At 34.5% G+C, this 14,506-nt stretch overlaps 1 protein-coding gene across 2 annotated transcripts; it reads right to left on the minus strand.

Moving 5' to 3' along the window:
* Positions 1-8,107: 8,107 nt before the first annotated feature.
* CUNH3orf38 (chromosome unknown C3orf38 homolog) lies at positions 8,108-14,506 on the minus strand. 2 transcript variants are annotated; one of them, XM_015478302.2, is made up of 3 exons: positions 14,014-14,506; positions 11,579-11,820; positions 8,108-9,590 (listed from the first exon to the last, which is right to left on the minus strand). In XM_015478302.2, the coding sequence occupies exons 1-3, from the start codon at positions 14,138-14,140 to the stop codon at positions 8,928-8,930; spliced, it is 1,032 nt and encodes a 343-aa protein (XP_015333788.2). In that variant the 5' UTR covers positions 14,141-14,506; the 3' UTR covers positions 8,108-8,927. The 2 variants fall into 2 exon arrangements, with proteins under 2 accessions (XP_015333788.2, XP_048659456.1); XM_048803499.1 differs by having other exon boundaries at positions 8,108-9,593.

A 14,506-nucleotide genomic window follows, 5' to 3' on the forward strand; every position in this document is an offset into this window, starting at 1 on the left:
GTTTTAACATCTATTATTGTCAGGTACCGAAACCTCCCTTAACAATAAGTCCATCAGACCAGAAAAGGTCAAGGCATTCCCGTGGGACACATATGTCTCAGACGGACAAGCAGGAACAGAAAAACCGCAAGTTCGCCATGGCCTTGTGAGCTGGCCACACTGGCATGCAGAACAAACTAGTGGAGGTAGGGCTCCAGGGGCCAGGGTGGACCTGCTGCCAACAGTCATCATAATCTTCCTTGTTTGTTTCAGCTATTATGAAACCTCAGTCACACAAAATCTGCACAGCACATACTAGTTTTCATACTAGTTTTTTCTACTATCTACATTGTGGTATTGTTATGAATAGTTGTATTCACTGCAATTTTTATCATTTTTCAATAAGTGAATTTAGTGAATCAGAGATGTAACAGTGTCATCTATGAAATGCAAACTTACCAAGCATTCAAATTATAGGAAAGATCATTAATGATGGTGATGATGAACACCCTGCCAACTTCATGCTGGCTGACGTTAAACTGACCAACACAATGATCTACAACCAACCAACCATGCACCTATATATTTTACTTTTAAATTTTATTTAAAAAAAAAAAAAGTTTTTTTTGTTTTTGTTTTTTTTCCTGGTACTAGGGATTGAACACAGTGCCTCACACAGGCTAGACAAACATTCTACCACTCAGCTACATCCCCATCTCTTATAAAAACACTGTTAAACTGAATGGAATTTTCATGAAAATAATCTTCCATTTAAAACTTTAAAAAATATGTAACTTATTTACCCAAGATTTGTAAAATATATATGAATTATGTGGGAACCTACTTTTTGTGCTTTTGTCCCCCTCTCTGAAACTGCCAAACTATTAAATGTATACTGCCAAGGACAATTCTTTTAGCAGCACTGATCTAATCAAGAGGGTAGGATTGTACTATCTAAATAAACATAAAAAGATGACAATAGTAGAAAAGCATCAACAAAAGATTACAAAGAAGCATTTCATAATAAAATAAACTCTTTATTTATTTTTTTTTTTAAAGAGAGAGTGAAAGAGGGAGAGAGCGAGAGAATTTTTTTAATATTTATTTTTTAGTTCTCGGCGGACACAACATCTTTGTTTGTATGTGGTGCTGAGGATTGAACCCGGGCCGCACACATGCCAGGCGAGCGCGCTACCGCTTCAGCCATATCCCCAGCCCAAAATAAACTCTTTAATAAACAGTAAAAATTAAACAAAATGAGAATTGTATAGGAAACCAGAAGAAACAAACAATATACCGAATGCCTCCTGTTAAAAATACGTGGCACATATATAAAGTACTCAATAAATGTTTACCAACAAGAATGTTAATAGTAAGAATGCTTAAAGCATGAAAGCATTCTTCCCTACCCCTATTCTTTTCTTGGTATTGAGGATTGAACCCAGGGGCATTATAACAATGAGCTCCCCAGCTCTTTTTATCTTCTATTTTAAGACTCAGTCTCACTAAATTGCACAGGTATTGAATTTGTGATCCTTCTTCCTCAGCCTCCCACATAGCTGGGATTATGGGTGGGCACTGCCAAACCCAGCCATTGATGCATTCTTTAAAATCAACTTTCTCTATCCTAAACTCTTGCTCTAGCATAAGCTGCTCATAAAAGGCCTCTTGTATAATTTCTTCTAATCCCTAGGAGCTTAATGATGTCCAGTGATTTAATATTTACTCTACTGACAGTTCCAGCATTAAAATCCTTGGTATGTTTATATTCTGTTGTTTATTCTTGTTTCTGTACTCTGGGTTCTATCATAAATCTGACTATTCCATTTAGTGCACTAAGTGTTGCAAAACCTTCTGTTTTAATAAGCAAATGTTTTATTAAACTTCTTGAAATAACTTTAAATGATTTTATGAGCAGCACCATCCAAGGGCCATGCTTCCTACAGAAAAAGTAGGAAAAATCTGCCACTTGTGTCCAATGTCAATCTTAAATATTCACCAACTTCTATGTTAGTCTCTTAAAAGGAATTAACTATATTGGATCATTTTCTTAATATCTTTATTTTCCTCAAGTTATAGCAAAGGAGTTACATCTGGATAGACCCAGTATAAATTGAAAATATCTGAAGTCAGAAATGCATTTAATACACCTAATCGACTGAAAACAGCTTGACCTAGCCTACTCTAATCATCAGATGATTAGAACACTTACAATACCCCCCCAATAGGGCAAAATCATCTAACACCAGCCTATTTTATAATAAAGTGTTAAATATTGAATGCTGTGTGGAAAGTGAAAAACAGAATGAGTTATTCTATGTAAGCCTGGGAAAAGATCAAAATTCAAAATTTGAAGTATAGTAACAATTGAATGTGTATTGCTTTCACACAATCAGGTTGAAAGCTTAAGTCAAACCATCATAAGTTGGGGACCATCTGTACTGGCAGTCTTTAATTTGGCTTTCTGTCAAATCATTTTGCACTTTTCTTGACTAAAACATGGAAATATTGTCAACACATGCAATAAGGCAGAAAAGTTTTAACAAAACTAGTTTCAAACAGCTTTGAAATTTCTAGTGATGAGAAAATTTTAAAAAATTTAAATGTCATACCTTTTCATTTTCTATATATGATATAGAATCTTTTATTTCGTTTCTTCCTTCCTATGGTCAAAATATACATATTACCCACATATATACATAAAATGTATTCATGTATATTTAAGGAACACAAAAGTTTTTTAATGAGCATTACTGATGAGGAAGCCAGATAATAGTTAATTTCTTCAACAATAGTCTACATATTCTTTTAAAGTAACATTCAATTTCCGAGGTGATATACAATCACAAACCATGTCACTTTAAAATCATACCAGACCTCAGAAGTCATTTAATTTAGATGGATCATTTTTACATATGATGAAATCGAGGATGAGTTTAAATTAGACTGGAAACAAAGTACAAGACAGAACATTAGCTTTGCAGTTTAAAAATATGATGAATTAAAAAAAAAAAAAGCCAAGATATACGATTCTCACAATAAAACTGTGTGAAGTTCAGTATGCTACTTAACATCAGTTTTTTCATCTTTTACAACAGCATATTAAGACCTTGATAATTCTATTACAGTGTTGGTCATGTTAGAGCTCACATGTCATCATTCAGGAAGATAATTCTGTCTTTATTCATTAAAGAAATATTCACTGAGCACCTAATACATACATATGCTAGGCATTGTCTTTGACAGGGAAAAGTCTAGAATTATACAGGGCTATGAATAGAAAGCAGCACTGTTTTTTTCAGTGTTGGGGATTAAACTCAGAACTTCATGCAAGGTAAACAAGGACTCTATCACTCACTGAACTACATTTCCAGCCATTTATTTCCTTAATCTGTCTTTTAATATCTTTTGAATACCTACTTTCCGTGCAAGTAATGAAAATATAACCATTACAGTCCCTGATCTCGTTTTAAAATCTAACAGAAAATATAATTTTGTAAATTGGCAAATAATATCTAAAGTGTTAACAATAAACTAAACAAGATGCTCTGGTAAACAGTAACTGAGGATTTACTTAAGAAAAAACATTTAAACAAAAAGTCCTTAAAGATGAAAATGAAGCAATCATGTAAAAAGTTTGGGAAACAATATTCTAGGTAGACATTATACTCAGAACTCCTACAGAGAAAACATGCCTGACTTATTGAAGAAATAGTATTTAGATAAACAATATAGGTCAAAGGCATTGTTGTTTTGGAAAGAAGACAACAAACCAGCAAAGGACTATCTTCATACTGAAGATAATGAGTAAAAAGGGTCCATCAAAACCTTATATATAATTTGAAGTCTGGGTATAAATCTAGGCTGTAACATTATCTATGACAGTTTAGAAGTCACTCAGTCTTGTTTTCCAATAAAAGACGGATAATAGTATCCACCGCCTACAGCTGTCTGCAGGATTGAATGAGTTAAGACATATAACTGGCATATAAAAAAATCACTTCAAATTTAGCTATTACTCATCCTATGCAAGACACTTGGGAAGAGAAGCTTGAAAATAACAATCACCAGTTCTTAATATCTACAACTTATGAAGACAAAAGTAACCTATATGTAACTATCTGAGAACAACTAAGCATAATACCAATATTTGCACAGTAAACGATGAGAGATGGAAAAGATTAATGTAAATTTATAAGCTAAATGCTTCAATGATAAGGATTTCCTCAGTAGTTATCTTTTCGAAAACACTGAATCAGAAAAGTAACACAGTTGGCAGTGGGTGATCTTTCTTCACTTCTTAAGTATAATAATTCAAATGTAACTAATTTCATACTTGAGATTTAGAGTATCTACACAGTGCAGATGAAAATTACTAACCAACATTTCACTGAATGACTCATTAAAAATAGTAATGAGGAGATTTAGCAGTACTAAGAACAGACAATTCTAGTCCAACAATTTCATGACTAACACAAATGGTTCTAGAGTAAATATCACATATAATTTAACATTTTTCTGAAAGAATGTTGGGAAGGCTCATGCCAGAAAAAAATAAAGCTAAATGCATTTAGCACATTCTGCTACAGTATGAAAACTTTTTCCTTCCAACTCTTAAGTGATCTGTCAAAATACACTGTATTCTGTATTGACAATCTACATGTATTAGGGCAGGCAGGGTGGCACCCTGTAATCTCAGTTACTGGGAAGACTGGGGCAGGAGGTTGGCATATTTGAAGCCAGTTTGGGTGATAAATATTGAGACCTGTCTACAAATGAAAAGGGCTGGGGATGTATCTCAGTGGTAGAGGGCTCCTGGACTCAATCCCCAGAATTGGGAAGCGGAGGAAAGGTCTACATGGCTATTTGTAGCCATAGAGCTATTTGTATTTTCAGTTTTCTTCTTTCTGATCAAATAAAAGGAACTATCTGAAGCCTACAAAGAGACTAATGAACCTCTCACCATAAAAACCACCCAAACTCAGAGGTTGAGATTTGAATTCAACATAAATTTGAGCAAATGGCCTATTTAAGTATTATTTTGTCTTACATTGATTTAGTGACTTAGAAATAGCTATTTAATGAATATATATCAAATAAACGTGAAAGACCCCAGATTCAGAAAGCCTTATTTCCTAGCATTGCAATTACACTGTCTGTATCACTGTAGTTAAATGAGGAAGGTGAGAGATATATAGTAAGATCATATATATAAACTATGCATCAGCAATGTTCATATTTTAGAAATCCTTCATGAGAATTACCAATATGCATCGATCCTCAGCACCACATACAAACATCATCTTAGGATAGTTTTGATAAAGATCTTGAAAGTATTACATTTTTCACACTTTATCACTTTCTCCAAGGCATGTTCAATATTTGACACTAAATTATCTTGTCAAAATAAAATAAATCTGAATATTTTTATGCTCCACTCAACAGCATTTTGACAGGTTTTATCTTCATAACTAACATCTTTGGAAAAGCAAAAATCATGTGAGACTACTGTAAACTAACAGATTTCCTAAAGATTATCCTTTTATCCTGAATACAGTCCCTCTAGCTTATGGACTTAAGACAATGCCAAAAATTTTTACTTCTGAACATGTTAAAGCAGTAATCTGAAGAAATATAACAGTGAAAATTTTTTTAACATGGAGAATAATGTCTATACTCAATGTACTTTAGAAAAGCCCATAAACTTACTGAAATATTCAAAAAATTTAATACTATGTGCTAACATATTTCTTCTGGGAAGAAACAATATATCTTTCATTTTATTTTTCATAGGACTTATTACCACCCCCTACAACCAACTTAAGAACCAAGGGCACAGTTGAGTGGTAGAGTGTGTGTTAAGCATGTACAAGGTCCTCAATTCAATCCTCAGCACCAAAGAACAGTGAAGAAAGTCATCTAAATATGTGAAAACAGAGATCCTGTTCAATCTTTTTTTTTTTTTTAAAGAGAGAGAGAGAGAATTTTTTTTAATATTTTTTTTTTTTTTTTCAATTTTCAGCAGACACGACATCTTTGTTTGTATGTGTTGCTGTGGATCGAACCCCGGGCCGCATGCATGCCAGGTGAGCGTGCTACCGCTTGAGCCATATCCCCAGCCCCCCTGTTCAATCTTATCACCTATTAAACTAAAAAAAAATTTTGTGAAAAATGGTTTCTGAAAAAAAAAATTTAAAATTTTTTTTCTTTATACCAGTTCTTTACATTCTTTTCTGGTGCTTTTATAACTTCTCAATGGGACTAGGTAATTAGCTTTCTTTCAGAAAAAAAATGTCACCATTTGATAACAGTGGAGTATTTTCCTGACCTGCCAGTGTTTGCCATTTGCAAGTAGATGGCTTTTTCCTATAGTTTGGTATTTTAGCAAGACATATGAAATATGTATTTGGCATTTTAGGTGCTTGTATGACATCCTAATATAACCACTGCTTACAATTTAGTTTTAAAAGATTTTAAAACATTATCTAGTAAATTATTTTTAATTCTAACAAAAAAAGGTATTTAGCCATATATGCCCTGTTATTAGGCTATGGCAAACCAGCCTGAAGAAAATAAAAGTTCAAATAATCCCCAACTTTGACTACCCAATTATCAGGCATTATGTGTAGTGTTGCATTCTATACTATCTGACTGCAGACTTTCCAAATGCTATTTGGATATAACAAACCAACACAGACTTAAAACTAGTACCTCTGCCATCCCCAAACATAAACAGACTAATGTGGTGGCAGTAAAAGAAGATTTCAAAGGACACTTTTAGCCATTATTGAGGACTAAATCAAGCTCCATATTTCATGAACAGATTTTAATTCCTCCCAACATTTTCTTCCCAGTACTGCTTCTTCATATATTTCCCTTGTACCTTCTGTAGCATTAGTGCTCTTAAACATATCCCAATCACCTTGAGCTTTCAAGGTCAGTAGTTCTCCTCTCAAATCTGTTAGTTAGGGGCCCAGAAGTTTCTGTGTATCCACATATAAAATTCAAACAGATTATATGACCAAAAAAACAACACTGACAAGAACAAAACGTAAATTATTTTTTCCCCTAGTATGTAGGCTTTTTTTGGCTCACACATTTAACTATTCCCTTCAACATGAGGCTCTACTATGTTCTCAGATGTGGGGATTCACCTCCTGAAAAAAAAAAACAAAAAAAATCCCAATCCACTTAAATCTAGATTTCAATTTTTAAGGCTGATTAAAAATGTGAAGAAACTGCAGCGTTCCTTGGACTTTCTACAAATTCAAATATGCAATCCTGAAGACAGCTAAAGGAAATCCCTGCCCACCTGAGCATCTATAGTAATATTTCTGCACTACCTGACATCAATAGCAAAAGAGATGAAGTGTTTTGAATTTTATCATTTATTTAGAATATTTATATTTTATAATGGTACTTCAAACCTAAGAAATAAGATAAAACTCATTTTTAAACCCAAGCAGTTATAGGATAGGTAAAGATGGACTTATGACCTGATTGTCTAGCTTATAAAAGTATGAGATAATTACTTTTCAGATGGCTGTTTTCGTTATTACTAATTATATTATACCAGTAGTGTAACTAGCAGCAAATTTGTTTTATTTCAGCTCAATGTCTAAAATTTTATCTAAGAGCAAGACAAATGTAAAGTAAATCTAAACAATACACTATTCTTACACAGACAAAAGGGATTTTCCTCCTTTATTCTTATTTTTATGACATATCAATTTGTATTCCTCTAAGAAGCATATCATTAAAAAAAAAGTGTTTTCCTCCTGCTTCCAATATTCATCTGTCTCCCCTAGATAATCATGTGCAGAGTTAAATGTAAAAACTTAACACATATAAAACATCATTATATTATCCCATTAAATTTTTTCCTAAATGGTACTTTTATAAATCACAATTCCTAACTAAACCCAGTATCAGCAAATAGTTGTTGGGTGATGAGAAACTTAAACTTTAAAGCAACTATATAGTTGCTTTAAATCTGGCAACTCAAACTTATAAGTCAAATCTTGTAACACAAATTAGAGGTGAAAAACTAAGTTTAAATTATAGTGGGGATATATTATGCATTTGCATATATGCATGCCCATGTTCTAAGTTTTTGTTTTTTTTTTTGGGGGGGGGGGTCACCTCTATCAAGATCAATCAGGAGGAAACAGTAATTCATTTTTTTAAGTTGGAACTAGGCACACCTTAAAAATTTCAACAGTTACTTTCTTTTATATGGTGCTACAATAAATGCTCTATAAAACTGTTGGCTGAAGCCTTGGTAAGAATAAAGTCTGTTTTGAGGATAGCATTTATCATTCCCCCCAAAAGTTCAGAAAACAGTGCATATTAAAAGAAACTTTTAGCTTGGATCAGAGCAGCCAACTTTGAGAAATGGTTCTATACTTATATTTTTCTCCCTCTGCTAAATTTTTGGTCTTTTGAATGTTATTTGAGTTTTCTAAAATGACAATACTGAGTTGACATTAACCATCTCTAAAATATCTAAGATTTTTTAAAACAATACTGTACTGAGATGCATTTGGAAAATATTCAATATCCAGACCTTGATCAAAGTAAATGAAAAACTTAAAGAGGATAGCGTAGAACACTACTAATCCTTTGCTGTATGGAAAATACAGATACCAATAATACTAAGTGAAAATTAAGATATTACCTGGATTCTAAGGCACACAGTTATATACAACATCTAAAGTGGGATTTATTTGATAAACTGCAGTAAGCTCTCCAGAACATTTGATGAAACTCAGGTAGAAATAGGCCAAGTATTCACATAATGTGTCAGTCTGTAGTCCAGAAAGCATTTGAACTAAAATATGTCAATCCTTACATCTGAAATCACTTAGAAATTACTGATGCAGTATTTGAAAAGTTTCCACGTGGAAGACTTTTTAAGCTGATATAACAGTGCTCAATGCTCTAGAGGGTTAGGTAAACTCAATTCTCTTTTTTTCTAACAATGTCTCATTTCCACTACATAAAGCTTGGTCTCCAGTCCCACTATCCACTGTCTGCCTTACAGTAAGTTTTAGTTCGTTGTCACCACACGAAGTGATTACATTATAAAAGGCCTCTAGGTCACTCTGTTCAAATTTAACAGCTGGTTTCAATGTTGTTCCAGGAGCAAGGGAACTTTCTCCAACAATTCTCAGATTGATAAATTTGATTTTCCAAGTATTTTCCACAAAAGGGCAGCGGATAAGTCCAAAAATTTGTTCAAAAATGCCCATACAAGTGTTCCCTCGATGAACAGTGCCCGCAACACCAACCATAACTAACCCATGTGCAGAAGAAGCACATTTTAGTCCACGGGAATCTAGGTTGGGGCTGAGAAAAAGAAATTCTTCTTTTACTAGTGACAATAAACGAAGGCTTACAATTTCTGCTCCATAGTAGTCTATCACATTTTGTTCTGAAGTATTGTAATAAAACCTAAGCTTGACATCATGCCAGAAGTGTTGTGGTCCCCATTCACCTTGAGGTGGGCCCAGAAAAGGATTCTGAGAATTAAGAAGTTCAAAGAACCAACGGCAGAATTCTTCTCCTAGGCGACGAAAATCAACTTTTTCAGCATTTTTTCCTTCTTTTGCCTGATTGAAAAAAAATAAAAATAAAAATAAGATTTACCTCTTATAACAACTTTTCTATTTAGTTAATGTATTGATTACAAGAAAGGAAAATGAACTACATGTGAACTGACTGAACTCATTTTGCATAAAAAGTAATTTTCCAAAAAGGAGAAAAAAATTTTCAGAAATTTCCAGCTTAACCAGCTGAAAACTCAGTAAGTAAAGTTTAATGAAGGCTAGCTGGCCTCACTGGCATGCCCTTGTGGTTCCAGCCACTGGGGAGCTTGAGGTAAGAGGATCTCCTGAGCCCAAGAGTTGTTTGAGCCCAGTCTGGGCAACATCCTGTAGCCTGTTCTTTTTTTTTTTTTTCCCCCTCCCATGGAAAGATATATTTAAAAAAAAAAAAAGATATGACAGCAGAATGCATTACAATTCTTATTACACATATAGAGCACATTTTTTTTTCATATCTCTGGTTGTATACATAGTATATTAATGATGGTAGAATAAGTATACACACGTATGAATGATAAGGGAACACCATGTTCAATGCCCATGAATTTGAAGTTTTAGATGAAATGGACAAATCCCTTGAAAAATGTCATAAACTAACAGGGCCCTTCAACATCAGCATGAACAGTCAATAATAATGACTTATACAAGCATTTTTTTTTTTTTTTCCAGTTTTGGCAGTGCTTTCACAGGTGTAGATCTGTCAAAGCCTTCAAGCTGTATGTTTCAAATAGATGCACTTTGTCATGTATAAATCACATTCAATAAAGGTGATAATAAGCATTTTTATGTCTTTAAACAGATACTCTAAGCTGATTGAAATAAGTCATTTTTTTTCTATGACTGGAGCTAATTTTATATTATTATTTATTTACAAAGGAAATATTACTCCAAAATTATACTTGATATACCTGCTAGTCTTGATCTCATTCTCCTATGTATTCCACACATCAAATTACCTCACTGAGATGGTAAAAAAGCCTATGCTTACTGAACGTCTGCTATCTAATATGCTAGATACAAAGCCTGGCACTTAAGTATTATTCCTCCCATCTTCACAATATGCCTTAACACAGATATTACTATAATTTTTTGTGTGTATGCATGCTGGGAATTAAACACAGGTCCTTATACTTGCTAATTTTACACTATAAACACACCCAGAACTAACCCCATCCAGCCCTGTTATAACCATTTTATAGATGAAGAAAACAAGGCTCAGAAGGATCAAGTTATTTGCCTAAGCTCATGACCTATTACATGCCAGACCTTAATATTAAGTTACATGTGCATGATTTCAAAATCCATTCTCTTTTTAGTATGTTAAGTAAAAAAGTCTTTAGAAGATTCCTAATGTGAAAGCAAAGGAATCACCTACAATTCACTCAATAAGTATTTAAATACTCTCTATAAAATGCTCAGTGGATACACAAGAAATAGGAATAGCCAATGTCAGCTGAAGAAAATCACCACAGGACTTTTTCTAGTCAAAAACTCTAAATTTCTTTCATTTTGCATTGATATCAAAGAAACTCTTAAAAATGAAAAAGAATTTGCCAAGCCCAGTGATATATACCTGTAATCTAAGCAATATGGGAGGCTGAGGCAGGAGGATCACAAATTCAAAGCCAGCCTAGTAACTTAGTGAAGGCCTAAGAAACTCAGTGAGACCCTGCTTCAAAATAAAAAATAAAAAGGGCTGGAAATGTAGCTCAGTGGTAAAGAAACCCTGGTTTCAATTCCCAGTAGCAAAAAAAAAAAAAAAAAGGATTTATAATGGGTTTCTTCAAAAAAAGAAAAATATTAAAGAACTAGAGTCAAAATTCAAATTAAATGAAACTTAGTTTATACTCTGAAAGTCTATTAGTCCTCATTGATAATAAATGAAGAAAACATTTTTTTCTCTAATAAGTCAATAGACTATTATACAAGGGATTATCTACATAGTTTCAAAAGAAAAAAAAAGGTTCAGAATGTAACCACAATATCTGATTTACCTGCTGAAAAAGTCCAAGGTCCTCTGTCTTTGTAACTGGCTCCTGTGTTTCCTTCAGTTTCAGTTGCAATTGCTTTTCCCAGTAATCTTTTGTATGCTGAATTAGATTGTGTTTTTCAGTAGTTGGAGGTATAACCACCCCCTGTGTTGCCAAGTACTTAAATATGACTTCTCGGTGGACTTTTTTACGTTTAAGAAGCTCTTCTACACTTTGACTATACACTAATATTGCACGAATAGCATCTAGAAGAAAATTGCAATGATTAACAGAAAATCATGAAGTACTTGTAAATGTGATTAATGTCAGCAGAAATTCTATCAAAAAACATTTAAGCTCTTGTCATGTTACTTGCTTTTGCATGAGATAGCTATTGTTTTTAAAATATAGGAAGTGGATTGTCAATTTTGTTTTTTTAAATCAATTTATGCTTTAAACTTCCCTTACCCCTCAAAAAATATCATTGCTTACCATTGTTTCCCATACGTAAAATATTCAGATTATTTTAAAAATTCGTCTTTTAAGAAAAAATTGAGCCAGAAAAATTTTTTCAATAAAGCCAAGAGATATAAATTAATATCAACCTCTAAAAATCAGTAAAATTACAGTATTTTAGGTGTCAAATAATTTTAGTTCAATCTCCTTATTCCATAAACAAAACTGAAGACAGGAGGTATCAATAACCATATTTCTAAGATATGGCAGATTCAGGACTTCTTTTTTAATTTAAAAAAAACTGCATATAAAACAAACCAAAGAATATTTGTGATGTGTGAGGTATACAGAAAGGCAATATACCAAACTCCCAAATACATACCTTATAAAGCTCTTGAGACAGGATATTACAAGTATTTTTAAGGCCCTACCTCACCCCTCCCTGATGCTACTACTCTCTCTTCTCACCCATCTCAAAGTAGCTACTATCTTAGATATTTTCATTTCCTGCTGTTTTCTATATAATTGTATAGAATATGTATTCCTAAACAATATATTTACAATATTTTTAAATGTTATAAATTCAATCCATTAATAGATGTAGTTTTCTATAATCATCTTTTCACTTAATGCTTTTTAAAATTAATCTGTGGACACATGTAGCTCTACTTAATTCATTTTCACTGCTTTATTATAGCTAATTATGATTATACTACAAGGTTTCTATTCTTGTTTAGAGACTTTACTGTGCCTGTCCTATACAAACACTGCAACTTTGAACATTCTCATACATATCTCCCACTACAGAGAGGGGTTAAGTAATCTCTGGGAGCTTGCTAGAAATGCAGAATTTAGAGCGTACTCCAAAACTACTGAATCAAAAACCTACATTTTAATAAAATCCCAGAGGAATGGTACATTTAAAAATTTGAGAAGCCCAGGTTTAGAGGATGTCTCTCATCTTTCATTTTAAGAGATAATGTCAAACTCGTTTTCCAAAGTCATATTCTAATTTACATTCCTCCATTACTTGTCAAAGAGTTGCTGCACCTGGCACCAACACTTGTGATTTGTATTGTTAATGTTTTGTCAACCTGGTACACAGAAAAGACACACTGTGTTTTCGACTTTTATTATTTTGTTTTTTTACAGAAGTTGAATGTTTTTCTTTCCTGGAATGTCTTCAAATCATGCAAACAATTTTGAACAGGGACATTTTTATTTTTTTACTTATTTGCTTTAGATCCACTACCAATTATATCTAGCATTTTAATCTATTACAATTTTAAAATTAAAACTCACCATGATTGTTAAGAAGGCGATTAACAAGCAAATATAAACGATGAAGAAGTATGTTAGTCTAAAACTATTTTCAGTCTAAATTCTTAGGTGTATTCCTTTAACGTTAAACCTCGAAATATCTACCAAAATGTGTACTACCTAGCTCTGAAAGTAATTCTTAGTACACAAAATATTCTCGAGAAAATGTTGGCTCCTGATAGACAGGCATTCAAACCATTTTCCTTTTCATTACAGTGACTTGTTTTACGTAAAAGAAGAATCCAAAGCGTTTATAATACCGGACCCACTCCCGGAAAGCTTGAAGGAAAAAAAGCCTGAGAAATGGCAGCTGCCTCCTCAGGAAATCGAAACTGAGAATAGAAAACAGTCTGGCTCCCCGGAAACGTGAAAAATGATTACTGCCATGCTCCGAATCCTCGAACCAACAAGCATTTGCTCACAACATCAAGGATGAAAACCTGCAAACTGTACCATTGCCAGCGCCACCACGTACCTCCAGGACCAGGCGGCCGGGGTCTGTGTGTGGTTCCAGAGCCGCTGAGGAGCGGCCGTGACCCGGATCCGCAGAATTCCGCCCAAGCATGACTAGAGGACCAATACCAGGCGGGCTAGGCTTCCAATCTCTTCCACTCCCACGCTCCCGCAAGCTTGGCGTCTGGGTGAGGTCTGGGCCTCCCTCGGGGAGAAGGGTCTGTCCTTACCTTGGCGGTCCTCAGGGTACACTAGGCGGTTGGTGACGGTGTCGCATAGGGCCATGATCTCGTCGTTGTCCAGTAAGCCGAGCAGGTGACGACAGCCCTCCATCTCTAAACGGCTAAGACCCGACATCTCGACCCCCGGGATGGGGGGAGAGGACGACGCCAATACTGTTGTCTCTACCGCCCACCCGGCCCGCGCCTTAGCAACAGAAACCGGAAGTGCCTTGCCCGTCGCTCGCCGCCGAAGGGTCTCAGGTATTCCAGGCCCCTGGGCGGAAGTGATCGCTAAAGAGGTCAATTAGGAAACGCTGTGCTCCCGACTTGTGGTTCCGGGCTGTCTGGGAGCAAAGTTCCACCTATCCCGTTTAAGAGAAGCTCAGCGTTTCCACGAAGAACATCGACCTTCCATAAGAGAGCTGGGTGCAAAAAGAATCCCTGAATGCGTCAGGAGTCCTTCCTCTGAAAGAGCGCCTAGGAGGGCTACGCAGGTGCAGGT

The sequence above is a fragment of the Marmota marmota genome, unplaced genomic scaffold (assembly GCF_001458135.2).
Source record: "Marmota marmota marmota unplaced genomic scaffold, marMar, whole genome shotgun sequence".
Taxonomy (NCBI): Eukaryota; Metazoa; Chordata; class Mammalia; order Rodentia; family Sciuridae; genus Marmota; species Marmota marmota.